General features: G+C 43.9%; 4 protein-coding genes across 7 annotated transcripts in view; 2 read left to right on the top strand and 2 right to left on the bottom strand.

Moving 5' to 3' along the window:
• Positions 1–1,465: 1,465 nt before the first annotated feature.
• LOC308104488 (2',5'-phosphodiesterase 12-like) lies at positions 1,466–3,085 on the bottom strand (the record flags this gene model as incomplete). The annotated part of the gene is made up of 1 exon (XM_080454923.1): positions 1,466–3,085. The coding sequence occupies one exon, from the start codon at positions 3,083–3,085 to the stop codon at positions 1,466–1,468; it is 1,620 nt and encodes a 539-aa protein (XP_080311049.1).
• A 358-nt stretch (positions 3,086–3,443) lies between these two features.
• On the top strand, positions 3,444–4,745 carry LOC308104956 (sphingomyelin synthase-related protein 1-like; the record flags this gene model as incomplete). Its single annotated transcript, XM_080455595.1, has 1 exon — positions 3,444–4,745. One exon carries the CDS (start codon positions 3,444–3,446, stop codon positions 4,743–4,745), a length of 1,302 nt encoding a protein of 433 aa, XP_080311721.1.
• Positions 4,746–6,925: 2,180 nt separating this feature from the next.
• Positions 6,926–8,611, top strand: LOC308104957 (tripartite motif-containing protein 16-like; the record flags this gene model as incomplete). The annotated part of the gene is made up of 1 exon (XM_080455596.1): positions 6,926–8,611. The coding sequence occupies one exon, from the start codon at positions 6,926–6,928 to the stop codon at positions 8,609–8,611; it is 1,686 nt and encodes a 561-aa protein (XP_080311722.1).
• A 1,163-nt stretch (positions 8,612–9,774) lies between these two features.
• Positions 9,775–15,750, bottom strand: part of LOC308104220 (ATP-citrate synthase) — a 42,014-nt gene continuing 36,038 nt past the window's right edge. For all 4 annotated transcript variants that reach the window (XM_080454580.1, XM_080454579.1, XM_080454578.1 and 1 more), the window contains 5 exons: positions 15,521–15,664; positions 14,603–14,716; positions 13,127–13,209; positions 12,224–12,300; positions 9,775–11,778 (listed from right to left, as the gene is read on the bottom strand). In XM_080454580.1, coding sequence (XP_080310706.1) covers positions 11,684–11,778; positions 12,224–12,300; positions 13,127–13,209; positions 14,603–14,716; positions 15,521–15,664 — 513 coding nt within the window. In that variant the 3' untranslated portion in view covers positions 9,775–11,683. The remainder of the gene's footprint in view (positions 11,779–12,223; positions 12,301–13,126; positions 13,210–14,602; positions 14,717–15,520; positions 15,665–15,750) is intronic.

Here is a 15,750-nt window from a genome sequence, read left to right on the forward strand (position 1 = left end):
AGCATGCGCGCATTTATACTCCGTAGTACGAGCCAAGCCCCCCAGAACCGCGGAGAATGGTTGAAGCCTCAGAAGCCTGGTGGCTAACTCTGGTATTGCAGGACTTTCGCATGTAGGACACTATTGCGCATGCTTTCATCGTCTGAAAACGCTAGTGCGCCTGCTCTATTGACTCCAAAATTGGAGCTAATCCAGGAAGTAGAGGTACTTTCCGGGTGCTTCATTCACTGGTGAGCAACTTTCATTGAAATGAATAGCTGGGGCAGGGCAGTCCGTCCTCTAGATATATTATAACTCCATGAGTAGAGGTGTCCTAGCCTGGCTCGAGCCCCTGGCCTGAATCGAATGAAAATTCAGGCTGACTGAGTGTCAGGCTAGAGGTGTCCTTCTTTTTGACACAAACACGTACACGTACACACACACACACACACACGCACGCGTGCACGCACACACACACACACACACACACACACACACACACACACACACACACACACACGCAGGCACGCACGCGCACACGCACACGCACACGCACACACACACACACACACACACACACACACACACACACACACACAGGCTATAAGTAAAATACCTTTTGTCTAGTCTTTTTTAATATTATTTATTTTTAACCAGAGAAATATATTCCAAATCACCATCTCCCTTTAGAAGGTTAATAACAGAGAAAATGTCGTTTAAACTTTGGATTACCAGTATGTGGACCCATGGGGCCAGTGAGACTAATCTATGTGATTAATGCTCAAACGTGGATCCCTCAGCCAATACAGTACAAGCACTCTCCTTTATGGATGACTAACGAACAAGACTATTGACTGATTGCTTGGATACTTTATTCATATTTTTGATATAACAGACTGTCAAGAAAACTCTGTTAAAAGGATGACACAAAAAGCCCAGTGTGGTCCATTGTACTCAATTAATCAGTAAGACATACAATAGGCTACATAACAGCCCCAGTAGCAGCGAAATATACATTTACAGAAAAGGGAGGAGTGGGGGCAGGGGGCAAGTTGGCAGGGGATAGAATTCTTATAGTCCAGTTGTACTTTGAGGTCAGCTAACGTCTGGAATAACAGAGCTGACAAGTATTTATGAGGTTATTTATTTATTTATTATACATGCAAATACCATATAAATCCTGAATGTGAAAATGTTTACTGGTGCTTTCTTGAACCACACATGCCTTACAACTCGCAGAGTAATATGAAATCCAGCAACGCGGAAAAAGCGGTGCTACAAAATAAAAATGTAAGATGGGTAGCTCGGTTGACCATTTTCTTTATTCCTCCAGCTTTTTAACGTGTTTCGGTGTGTAGCCTTCATCAGAGCAAGTTGCTTCAACTTTCTCTGATGAAGGGTTACACACCAATGTCAAGTCCGGGACAACCAGGGGTCTAAAATAGCCCCCTGCTTGGTCCCCGGACCGACCTTGAGAAGCAGTGCTTCAGGGCTTCCAGCTGAGGTCACAGACCAGTGCAATGTGGTCTGAGGGGTGGGCTACACTGGGCAGGGCCTGGTGCGCAGTCACCTCCTCGTGACTGGGCAGGGGGATCACCTGCTCCACCTCCATCTTGTCCGGCTCGATGAAGATGTAGTCCAGACATCCGTAGAAATGTCCTACGTAGTTGGTGTAGGCCGGCTCTCCACACGCACTGCGGAGAGGAGGGAATGGCGAGGACACTGCCGGGGGACAGGCCTCCTTCAGGCCTCCAGACCTCCAGTCCGAGTCTGGGAGTGGGATCACGCCCTGGGTCAACAGACTGAACAGACTTGAGTTAGGGGTGGAGTTGAAGTCTCCGGCGAAGACCAGTGCAGCGCCAGGTGCCACCTCCCTCATGATGTGTCTCAGAGCAACAATAATCTGCACCAAACGGATGTCCCCTCCTTTAGGGTGCCAGTACAGATGGGTGTTGGCCACACATATCTTTCTAGAAGGTTCCTTCAAGACCTCAAACACGCTCACCTGCAGAGCAGTGGATTTGCCTAAGATCCTTTTTTTTAGGTCGGTGGATATTTTCTTTAACAGGTCGGAGTTTAGAGGGTCGGACAGCGCTTCACTCAGTATGATGTCGTGACGACTCAACAACCTCAGATTTGACCTACGGTAGAACGTGGACAAGCCTTCATGTTGTTTCCTTTTTTTCTTGAAAACCCCGTCCAAACCAAATGCATCAAAAGCCGGAGCCAGACTGTCACTGAACATCCTTTGGTCTACTTCCTGGAGACAGATGACATCAGCATTGTACCCTAACAGTTCTTTCCTGATGAGGTTCTGTCTGTAGTCAACCTCCAGGGCATGGTTGGCACAGTAGGAATACAATGGCGTCTGGATGTAGATGTCAGCGAGTATGTTATATGACACCACCCTCAGCACCCGCGCCTCCGGCCCTTTCAGAGTGTACACGTGACGGTTGTCAAAGGTGCACACCCCCGGACCGGCCTCCACGGTTGCTATGGAGACCAGCTCTGTGTCTTGCCCTCGCCGGTCTCCATCTTTGGGGGTGCAGCAGAGCCTCAGCCGCGAACCGATGTCCAGATTGGAAGGGATGTATACCCGTTCCAGTCCTGCCACTCTCCAGATGTCGCCGCTGTCCTCCCCTGCTGTGTACCAGGTAAACTCACACTCCTCCAGGTGGCCAAACTCCACCTCCAGTTTAGGACAGACGGGAAACCCAGCCAGCAGAGATGTCGGGAGTACCGCTGTGGTGAAAGTTGGCGGGTTTCGCTGTACGGCATATTTGACCTCTCCGACATGCAGCATCGCTCCATCCTGCCATGCTTTGGAACTCATCACACCCTCTGGCACCAACTCATCGTTATAAAACAGGTTGACCACCTGAGGTTTCGTAGGCTGCTTCTGCTGCTGTTCTTTGTTTTTCTTGGATTTTCTGTTTTTCTCAGATTTTCTGTTTTTCTCTTTGGCAGTACCGATGGATATCCTCGCCAGGACATTACCCAGTTCCTCGGTTGGGTCCCTCTGCATGTGTTTATTGCTGCCGTCCAGGGTGAATGAGATGGTGAGTACGGGTTCCCCGGAGACATATCTGACCACAGCCGGCTCCATCATGCACTGTTGATGAGTGACATCACAGGATCTAGAACGGCTCTGTTTTATATATGATGGTCAGCTATGAGATTGAGAAATGATGTGGTCTATGACGTCAGTCATATCTATGATGTATGATTCCATATTTCAACATAAGCTCAATATTATATATTATGTTATATATTGTGTATATAAATATACACAATAACTGTCAAGAAGCATGAATGCAAGTAATCAAACAGAAAGGGCCACAAAACCTTAAGCTACCCTTGCATTTGGCCTGATGGAAAAAACTAGGCTACAGTACACACATGAACACATTTGGATGAATGGATTTGTATGTTTCCGGTTAGGAATTCAACAATCTCTTAGGAATATGGCTCCACTGGAGGTGTCTGCCAGCACCTGGAGCTGTAAGCAAGTGGCCAGATGGCTGAGTGAGGAAGGCTTTGGGGAATATGTGGAGCTCCTGTGTACAACGCACCGTCTTGACGGCACCAGCCTGCTGTCGCTGACTGAAGCAGACTTACGTGGCCCCCCGCTGTGTCTTGGCGTGCTGGGCGACATCAAGAGGCTGACCTTAGCCCTTAGGCGGCTCCAGAGGCAGAACCAGGCCCAGGTGGAGGAGCTGGGTCTTAGCTCCACAGAAAGGCTGCCTGCAGCGACCAGAGTGATGTCAGCGGGACATGAACGGAGCCGTAACGTGGCTGACAGGAGGTGTAATGGGGATGAGCACTTTTATAAAGGGACTGAGCTCTGCCGGAGGAACTGTGACAGACAGGGTTATGGATCGGGCGACGTGTCCTGTCACAGCTGCTCTAACGGGAGGTGGTGCAGGCAGCACCTGGCCGCTGATCGTCGTCTGGACCCAGAACTGTGGAAGACGGCCATCAGCTCTGTCTATGTCATGTTTGTTTTTGCATTCACATCGTTTGTCATGGTTCTCGTGCACGAACGTGTCCCAGACATGAGGACATACCCGCCACTGCCAGACATATTTCTGGACAAAGTTCCCAGAATCCCTTGGGCATTTGCGGCCGCTGAGGCCTGCGGTCTGATCCTAAGCTACATATTTCTGTTGATCCTGCTACTTCACAAACATCGATCAATTGTGTTTCGACGTCTGTGTTCTTTGATCGGAACGGTATTTCTTCTCCGTTGTTTCACCATGTTCGTGACCTCCCTCTCCGTACCCGGACAACATCTGGACTGTGCCAGTAAGATCTACGGTGACACCTGGGGAAAGCTCCAGAGGGCAATGGCGATCTGGAGTGGCTTTGGGCTGACCCTGACAGGGGTTCACACCTGTGGGGACTACATGTTCAGTGGACACACCGTTGCCCTCACCATGCTGAACTTCTTTGTCACAGAGTACACTCCACGGAGCTGGGGTCTGATCCACACCATCTCCTGGGTGTTGAACTTGTTTGGGATCTTTTTCATCCTGGCGGCTCACGAGCATTACTCCATTGACGTGTCCATAGCCTTCTACATCACCACACGTCTGTTCCTCTACTACCACACCTTGGCCAACTATCGCACCGTCCAGCACAGCCGACGAGCGCGCATGTGGTTCCCCATGTTCTCTTTCTTTGAATGCAATGTTAACGGACCAGTACCAAACCAGTACCATTGGCCCTTCAGTTGGCCAGCCTTTTTGAAGACTCTGATTGGATGAAAGGCCACTTTAAAAGACTCAGCAGTTGGAATATATGTAGGATATAGGATGGTATTATTAATGTTATAATTATAATATTAGAGGATATTGTAATTCAAATACAGCTTTTTTACACCGTGGGTAAGTATTTTGTCATTATTTCTGAGGTTTATTATAGAGCATAAGAACTGCTTACATAATTTTCCTTTGTTAGAGACACAAGTCAGTCACACCTGCTTTTTAATTACCTTATGGGGTTGTCCATTTTCTTGATTTTAAGAAACTGAGAGACTAGTTCAGCAGTTAACACATTTTGGAGTTGTTTCCACAGTCTGATTTACATTGAAAGGCTGGCAGTTGGGGTTCTTTGCACTTGAGTTCAGAGCCACTGTAGAAAATGTTCTTTTCACACACGTTAATGTATGTATGAAACACTGAAATGTAACATAAGAAATAACATAAGAAATCCAGGATTCACTTTTTTATGATTCTGTTTAGCCAATTAACTGTCAGTATTGATTTGATGATTTGAGGATTTATTTATCATGGAATTTTACATCCATGTTTATTTATGATTTTGTATTTCGCTTTCTAGCACAATGTAATCTTCATATTTCTTACTTTTAATGTTTTAACGGTACAGAATAGGGAACAGTATATAGACCATCGGTAGCCTACAATAATATGCTGCTGAACTGAATCCAAATCATAGTTTAGTGGCAGCGACAATTCAAGATCATTTTTGGTTATTGGCTGTTGATTTTGCTTTATTTGATTATTAACAAACAAGTATAGCTGTCCCAATATATCCCACATAACCTGAAACTCATACCCTACTATGACAAGTTGGACTGATATCACATAAAACATACAGGCAGACAGTGGATGAAAGCAAGTTAGGATTTTGAAACACTGACCCAGGCATTATCACTTCATAAATAAAGGAGATTGTCTGGTGGGGGGCCTGACTTAGTATTCACTTAGTATTCACTGACTTAGTATTCACTCTAAGTGTTCACTGACTTAGTATTCACTGACCTAGTAGGCTATTCACTTAACATTCACTGACTTAGTATTCACTTAGTGTTCACTGACTTAGTCAGTATGGTCCTAGTTGCATATCAGTGGGATGTGTAACACCTATGTGCATGCTCACTTTTACCATAGTCTTGGTTGAGTTGTCCAAAATGAAGGATATTTTCAGGAGAAATTCCCAGCTAAATTCACGAGTGTTGGCAGGTACTAACCTCACGTCATGTCACCAGGCTTTTCTACGCGGCGGGGAAAAGGTAAACCTTATAACCTGCGGTGCACTAGTAGTACTAAACAACCAAATACCAAATCTGTGGCACACTGGCGCACCACCAACAACAAGCCCATGTTAGCCTGAACAACCAAAACAACAGCAGCAATGTTATAAAGAAAAACATTCAATTGCATATATTACATTCAATTGCTAACTAAATCAAACCTCCCACAAACACAATTGATGTACCCATCTAACAATAGCCAAGAACCTTGCAGTAAACCTATGAATACAATGGAATTTAAGCTAATCTGATTTGTTGTTTTAGATTCATTAGACTATGAATAAACACTGACTATCTGACTCTCTCTCTCTCCCCTCTCCCTATATGTGTGTGTGTGTGTGTGTGTGTGTGTGTGTGTGTGTGTGTGTGTGTGTGTGTGTGTGTGTGTGTGTGTGTGTGTGTGTGTGTGTGTGTGTGTGTGTGTGCGTGCGTGCGTGCGTGCGTGCGTGCGGGCGGGCGTGCGTGCGTCTGTGCGAGAGAGTGAGACAGAGAAAGCGGGAGATCCAGTGTCTCTTATTTTACCATGTTCATCAGGGTTTTATTTGGACTTTGTTCTCATGAATTCAACATAAGAGAAGGCTGCTGAGTCATATTTCAAGAGGGAATGAATGCCACAGACACTGGACACTGTCTCTTTAAACTCCTATCCTCTCTCTCTCTCTCACACACACACACACACACACACACACACACACACACACACACACACACACACACACACACACACACACACACACACACACACACACACACACACACACACACACACACACACACACACACACACACACACACACACACACACACACACACAACCTCCCATGTCACGTGACCTCTGAGAAAATGAAATGAAAACTCAACTCAGTCACAGAACAGTCAGTCAGCTGCGAAATGACACAACAAGGAGTCCAACTGGACCAGGAACAGTTCTGCTGTTCTATCTGCCTTCATCTACTGAAGGATCCAGTGACTGTTCCCTGTAGACGCAACTACTGCAGTAAGTGCATTGATGGATACCGGAATCAGGATGTTCAAAGAGGGAGATTCAGTTGTCCACAGTGCAGACAGACGTTCATCCCAAGACCTGTCCTGAAGAAAAACAACATGCTGGCCGAGGTGGTGGACAGGCTGAAGGAGACGGACCTCAAAGCTGTGCCTCCTGATCACGGCTATGCCGGACCTGGAGATGTGGCCTGTGACTCCTGCACTGGGAGAAAACTGAAAGCCGTGAAGACCTGTCTCCAGTGTCTGGTCTCTTACTGTGACGCTCACCTCCAGCCTCACTATCGATCCCCTGCCTTCAAGAAACACAAGCTGGTCAAATCCTCCAGCAAGCTTCAGGAGAACATCTGCTCTCGTCATGACGAGGTGAGGAAGGTTTTCTGCCGCACTGATCAGCAGTGCATCTGTTATTTGTGCTCCATGGAAGAACACAAAGGCCACGATATGACCTCAGCTGCAGCAGAAAGGGCCGAGAGACAGAATGAGCTTGCTACGAGTCAGCACAGCATCCATCAGAGAATCCAGGAGAGAGAGAAAGACGTGAAGGTGCTTCACCAGGAGCTTGAGTCCATCAATAAGTCTGCTGATAGAGCAGCGGAGGACAGTGACACCATCTTTACGGAGCTCATCACCTCCATTGAGAGAAGACGATCTGAGGTGAGGGATCTGATCAGAGACCAGCAGAAACGCGACGCGAGGTGTGCTGAAGAACGGAGGAGGCGTGTGGAGCAGGAGGTTACTGAACTGAGGAGGAGACACGCTGAGCTGGAGCAGCTCTCACACACAGAGGATCACATCCAATTTCTGTACCGTTACACCTCCCTCTCAAAGATCAGTGAATCTACACATCCAGTCAGCAGCAATGTCTGTCTTCTGAGCTACTTCACAGATGTGACTGTGTCAAAGATGAGGGACAAACTAGAGGACATTCTTAAAGAAGGGACAAAGGTCTCAACGGAAATGAATAGAGTGGATGTTATGCTGTCAAAACCTCCAGAACCTAAGACCAGAGCAGAGTTCTTACAGTATTCATGTCCAATCACACTAGATATAAACACAGCAAATCAATACCTGTCTCTGACTAAAGAGAACAGAAAAGTAATAAGTATGAACGAACGACAGATGCACCATTATCACTCCGAGAGGTTCTCCGGTGGAAGAGGGAACGCCCAGGTTCTGAGTAGAGAGGGTCTGTCCGGACGCCGTTACTGGGAGGTAGAGTGGAACGGATACGCCGTTGATATAGCGGTTGCATACAAAGATATCAGCAGAAGAAATGTTGATCTGTCCATTGAAAGCTCATTTGGATTCAATGATAAATCTTGGTCCTTACGGTGTTTCAAGGAAGGTTATGAATTCATACACAAAGAGAGTGTTACCAAAATCTCAGTTCCGGTGTCCTCCAGATTAGGAGTGTATCTGGATCACAGTGCAGGTACTCTGTCCTTCTACAACGTGTCTGACGCCATGACTCTCATCCACAGAGCCCAGGCCACGTTCACACAGACCCTCTATACTGGATTCAGGTTTTATTCACTCCATGGAGACACTGCTGAGTTGTGTGACCTCAAGTAGATCAGAGGTTGGGTTTCTCTCTCGTGACTGCAGCAAGGTTAGAAATTTTCATTAAATGTTTTATTTCGTTTTGACTTTTTGTTTGCAATTAGCTTATTTTATCAAATATTTTAAGGCTTAGTTTTGAATAGTTTGTATTAGTAAAATCTTCTTTTTTATTTCTTTTAAGATTGAGCAATGTCAGAAAAATAGCTTAATCTACTTGTGAAGATTATTGACAAAGACTAAACCAAAGACATTTTCTCTATGACTTTAGTTTTAGTTGGTTTTGTAAAGCCTGCTTACATATATTATAATGTATTTAATAATGACTTATAAGGTCAAGTTCAAATGTATTGTAATCTGCTTATAAGACTATAGTTACAGTTATAAGAACTCATAAGAACTGATAAGACAACTCATCGATGATAGACAATACATTCAAATACATGATATTCATTGTTGATAGACTGTATATAGTATATCCCACATTCATTATTGATAGACTACATAATATTCCTTCATAAATTGTTTATTAGACATACGATTACTGATAGCCAGTAGCCTACATACAGTTCATGCATTTATAGCCTACATACATGCATTTATAGACTACTTACAGACGAGTACATTCACCCAGACCCATTGCAGATATTTAGTGCCCAAATCTAAGCTCAAACTACTTATTTATTCATCCATCTAGGCATCTATATATAGCCAATCCATCTATCTAATCAGTCTTAATTTGGTCTTGCTCAATGCCTAATAAATAACAGTCAAATCAATAATTCAAAATAGCAATCTATCAATCTTGGTTTGGTTCTCGCCGACTCTTACCTGTCCCTCTCCTGTGTTTCAACCGTGTTGCTATGACACCTGCATTTCCCTTCGGGGATCAATGTATTTTCACATAAATGTTTTGCATTTCTATTAGCACATTTAGCATTTCGCCAGTCGTGCAATCCGTTACAATCATCTTCCCAGACACACTACAACATACTGTTCACTTCTGAAGGACATCAGACCTACAACACAATTAAGCCTGATTCATACTTGGTTGTACCGTACGACATGCAAGTTATGCACCAAGTGTAACTTGCATGTCGTACAACTAACTACAATCAGGCTTATACCACACACACACAAGAAACCTAACAATATTCAGAATGAAAATATTCAGAATGAAAAGTTTAACAAGAGGTTCTTTATTATGCTACTATATAACAGCATATATTAAAAAACAAAAGAAAACAAAGCATTTATTATTTCACAGTTAAATAAAAACAGCAAAACAAGGGACAAACGTAGCAGGCCATACACTGGACAGTAACAAAGCTTCTTGAGGTGAGGTCAAGTCTTAACAGAAAGAGGTCATTTACAGAACCAGACATGTAGAGCTGTACGTGCAAGAATGTTACTTCATTCTCTGAATAAAATAAACTGCCGTCATGGTCCCTCGCAATAAAAGGTGCGTTTAAGACTCACAGGGCACATTCATAAAGCATTTTAACCATTGAACCCCCTTTTGACCAAAAAACAAGTCAGTCTAAATTGTAATATCAATTATAATGTGAAAAGACCTGAGGGCCACAGTGAGGAGAAACATTTAAAATAAAGTACAGTTATATCCCAATTCTTACATTTTTGTGCAAGTGTACCCTTATCAAACCGATGGCATTTGGATTATCTGTGTTATTTCTACCAAGTGACCATCTCGTCAAATCAGTTACATGAAGAGAAAGTTAAGCCAAAAAAAAAACACACTTTGGTTTGTCTTGTAGAGGTCGTAGACACAGACCTCTTTTTTTCTTTTGAAAGGGACATTGTTTAGAGAAGTAACTTGACAGATTAAAATTAGCTCTAGTGCACTAGTGTTATGATTAAGGTGCAATACCAAGTGGGCCTCAAATTATACCCAAACACACTTTCTAGAGCAGTGGTTCTCAAACGTTTCCATGCCAAGGACCCCCAAATTGATACCTTTTAGGCAACAGACCCCCATTTGGAAATATGTTGTGCCAAGGACCCCCATAAGATAACATGGTCATTATTAGTTGTAGAATTCTGTACTCAGAATAATCTATACTGTAGGTGGGGAGATAACAGTGGAGTGATATGAATAGTAATTCTTACACATTCTCTTACACATTCTTACACGTTCACAAAGCAGCTGAACATAATGCAGGTTAAACTCAGAGAGGAAAGTTCTCAAAAATCATACTTTTTTTTTTAAACATTTCAAAAACACAAATCTTGTTTGGGGGTCCCGGGCAAAACAATATGTTCAGATGGGGGTCCTTGACCAAATGCATATTAATTTGGCGGTCCTTGACATGAAAACGCTAGAGAAACACTGTCCTAGAGGCCCAGAACAGGCCAAACGCTCATACGTACTAAACTAAGGGTTACCTTTTGCAAAAATGTTATTAAAAAAAGAAGCGACAATTTACAGTATTGCTGTGCTTGAACAGGAGCAGAAATCTTCGCCGCAAAGCGACCACTACCTCAGGATAACTAATTAAATTCCACAACGCAGGGGTCGTGGTAAAAAGCTGTGCAGCCAATTCTAACCTCATACCAAGTGTGTGAAAATAGAAGATCTACAAGCTCAGAAGGCATTGCCGTTGCAACGCTTTGTGAGATTGTAGATCGGCCATTTGTGGCGAGCGACGCCACTGTACGATGAAGTATAAATCAGAATAAGAGATCGGATCCTGCTTCCCAAGTACCAATTCAACTCGATGCTGCCACACTCGCAGTTTGCATTGATTTGGTTCTTTGTTCACAACGTAATAAGTTACATCTTCAATTTTGTCTATTTAAATAGTCTTTGAAAAACAAAATCTAAAAACAACGGCTCCCCTTTTTTTCCCCCCATAAAAACCAGTGCTCCCTCCCTTTCTACTCGGGCTTATCTGGATCCAAACAGTAGTTCCAGAATCTTTCCAGGATCAATCCGGCACAGTTCCCCCCAAAAGCAGGTGCTGTTGCGGTGAACGGTGCTGAACGGCAGGGTACCGCAGCAGCCTTGCATTTCTTGGGCGGTGGTGGTGGTACCATGTGGAGGGACATTTCACCGCATGAGGTCATCATTTACTGGGACATGTGTTCAGGAAGCACGTAGGAGATGTCGTCCCAGGGGTGGCGGTACAAACCCTGCTTCAGCCTCTTCTGGTCCAGGTAGTGGCCTGGTGCAGGAAAACACAAGATAAGATGGTTAGATCTTCCAGTGATAAGTTAGGCTCACTTTACAACATTGACATCCATCTTAAATCTAGATCTGTCTCTAGACATCATGTAGACACAATTACACCAGCTTTTGAACCTACAGTAAATCCCATTGTTCTGCTGTGCAGATTATCATATAGTGTGGGAAATTAAATACTCCATGCGTTTCGTGTGAGTACGCTGGTGATGTTAAATGCGGCATCTGGAAACAATGCATTTTGTGGGATAAATAAAGACACTAGATCGTGGAATCTGCTATTTTCGAACAGCTGAAGTAGGGTTAAAGTGGCTACGTGATTTTGGTGGTTTATCAACTAATTTTCTATGTTAACAATCCAATCACCCAGGACAGTATGCATGTTGATGCCAGGGGGGAAAGTAGGACCTTCAATTAGTTACACTCACCAATAAAGCCCATACTCCGGCCCAGGACGAAGATCCCATTCAGTGAACCAATCTCCACAAATTCATCTGCCTCATCCCTGAAAAAAAACCAATTTGATCATTCATCCAAACTCATGTGAGAAACAGTACCTGATTTGGGGAAAGATACCGAGCTAAATACCATACTGGCCTCTGAGAATTTTCAAAGTTAACCAATAAGATCCACATATCAGACATCAAAGCAAAAACAGGTCTTATGACACACACAATACTAGATCTGTTTCAAGTGTAAATGTTGTCCAGTGACCACAATTATGGTCATTGTCAGCTAAAATAAGCAAATGCAACTAAATTGGGTATCTAAAATGCAAGTAACAAATATTAACTTAATTTCCCCCCCCAATATTGCCATTCTCTGAACAAAGACCATATAATCCGGACAATAAATAGGGGAGAATTCAACTATCCATACAAATTCTAAAATGTTTCCCATGCTGAGATTGTTCCGTCAGCATTTTCATTAAAAACCTGGCAAAGGGCCTGGACCACTGGTGTAGCGGTCCAGGCACCTAGGCTCCAAAATAGCATAACAGTGTGGGTTCGAGTCCCGATCCCGACGGCCTTTGCTGCATGTCACTCCCCATATCCTGTCAGACTACTATCATATCAATAAAGGCATAAAAGACAAAAAAATACATCTTTTTTATTAGGCTAGAGGGCAAACCGACAAAATTCTGATTACCAGACAGCCTCTCCACCCACTCACTTATGCGTGGGACATTGCAAAAATAATGGTCCAAGTCTTGTTCAGTGAAAGTTGAAAGGTGGATAGTCATTTTACATTTAGTTTGGACATCAGTGCATGCTTGCTCACCCCATACATCTGATCAAGTCCCCACAGGGCTGAATACAGTGTTCTCTTACCTCGTGAAGCCACCACATGTTCTGAGCAGGTCCACAAATGCCACGCCTATAAAACCATCTACGTTGAGGATCAGATTGGGTTTCTGGAAAGAAACAGGGGAGAAACATTTCATCAGTGCTCCATGCCCAAAATAGGGACGCCAGTGGCTAAAATGCCACCGTTTTGGGAAATGAGTGCTTACAAAATAAGTACTGATATAGTAATGTAAATCATTCATACATTTTTTGTATAGCTGTATATATATTGAAATAATGTGTGGTTGATACAAAATCGCAAGGCACACCTGGACTTGCCTCACAGCACACCGTTTGGGAACCACTTAAAGACTGGTACATATAGAGCAGGGATGGGCAACTGGCGGCCCGCGGTCACTCAATGCGGCCCCAAGCCAAAAAAAGTTTATTTTTCTTCTTTAATCACAAAGAAAAACAAAGTAATCTAAACATATCCGAAATGGTGAACTATTGCCTTCAACTGTTCCAAACATGCAACTTTCCATGAACCATTTTAATTACAATAGTCCACCAGTAGAGCGCACTCGTTTATTTTAATAGAAGCCTTATTAATTATAATTCTAGTGTTCATTTTTGTATATTTTTAAGCCAAGGTTACAGCAATACTCTGAAAGGCATACTCAGGAATGTGAAGTTTTGTTTAGCAGTACAGCTGTAGTAAGTTGATAGAAGCATTACTAAATGCTAAATAAAAACAAAGTTATAACAAATAATAATAGTTAATATCCCTTATTTATCACATATGTGACTATTATGGGCTTTTTGAGTAATGGGTTACTACTGGCGAGAGTGCCGATAAACAGGGGCGGTCTGGGACCAAAATTCAGCCGTGTCATTTTGGTCCGAACCGGCGCACCGCCCCCGGACCGTTTTGCCAACGGGGGGGGGGGGGGGGGGGGGGGGGGGGCCAGGGGGTCCCTACCGATAAACAATGCGGCCCCCCAGAGTGATTGAGGACATTTTGTGGCCCTCGCCATCTACAAAGTTGCCCACCCCTGATATAGAGGTTTAAAACTTAGAAATAAGAACCGTAAAGACGGTACCTTCAAGCACCTAAAGCACTAGGATGTTTCGACTAATTTGATTTACAGGTCTTATTCACGTGACTGCAAAGGCTAAGTGGGAGTGGCGGGACATCCGCCTTATTTTCTACTCATTCTGCAATGTACAGAATGTTAGGTTGAAGCATTTGAACATTGTGTAAGCCAACAAGTCTGTCTCAAGAGACTAGGAATCAGGACAGACCAGAATCTCAGATGGATGGAAGGACAGACCGATTTCACAACTACAGGCCCCCACAACCCTTGTAGGACCAGTGTTGCACGTGAAAATAGCTGATCTACAAGATAACAAGAGTAGATTGCCCATTTTCGATGGCGTAACACCAAAGTATTTTTCTTGTACTGTCGGTCCTCGAGGGAGGGTGACAGCAGGACCCAGGGGACAGTAGAGATACTGTACCTTGGAGGTTGTGATCTTCTCCACATCCAGAGCGTAGTCTAACAGGTGGGTGGCAGGGAAATGCTGCTTCACAAAGTCCTTAAGAATCGACACTCGCATGTCAGGGTTGTTGATCTGAAAACACAACACCACACATAAGCCCGGAACCACACAGGAAACTAAACATACCTTCATCTTTTAGGACTAATTTTTGGCCAAATAATCGAAGCTATCAACCAAAAAGGAAGAACTTGACCATGTCTTGCTGTAGTGAGAAATGATTAAATGTTCTGCCTCTTGGTTTATTAGACCACGCAGTGGAGGGTGCCATGCAACATAAGGTCATGTGCTCCATTCAAACCCATGATGTTGCATTTAAGGCAACACTTATTTTGGTTTGTGCACTGCACACACATACTGTATACTTTTATTTCAATTTCTGTCAGGACAACTCATAAATAGAAAAAGACAAATCATGAAGGATAATATATATAAAATATATTTATTGAATATAAAATTAGCAATTTATTTATGATGGTTTGGCGATGAATTGGATCTGCTTTTAGGTACTCTGATAGAGCACATTTTCCAACCATAGGGACTCAGAATCCCCCGTACATAAACAGCAGATCCAAACAACAGGTGGTAGCATGGGGTGGTGGAGGGTGAGCAGCAATTTTAGCAACAACAATGAACAGCAGCGCAGCAGCAGCAACAGTGTGTGTGCAGCAAAACAACAGAATGAGAAGTGCAACCTTCCAGCTTAAATAGAGCGGTCTGAGAATGAAATGAATGTGAGTGGATGAGTGGATGTGTAGGTGGAGCTGACGTGGTCCAATAGTAGGCCACCAACACTGCACTGAGTTCCCTGACAGAACTTGCTCTGCGCATGTCTGTGACAGACGCGACGCTCATTTGCGTATATTGATTCACACTCACCGACTTGACTCTGTGACCGATGCCCATAATAAGCTTGCCGTCTTTTTTCATCTTGTTGACGAACTCCATTGGCAGCATCCCGCTGTCAAACGCCCCGCTGAACTGCTTGGCTGCTGCGTCTAGGGCGCCTCCGAAACGATCCCCCTGAAACAAAGAAAAAAAAAAAAGAGCTCCTTAATTGTGAGACGCAACATGAGCTAGTCGGTGGTAAATGTGTCTTACCAACTAGA

The sequence above is a fragment of the Gymnoscopelus braueri genome (genome assembly GCF_963280865.1).
Source record: "Gymnoscopelus braueri genome assembly, chromosome: 17".
Lineage (NCBI taxonomy): Eukaryota > Metazoa > Chordata > Actinopteri > Myctophiformes > Myctophidae > Gymnoscopelus > Gymnoscopelus braueri.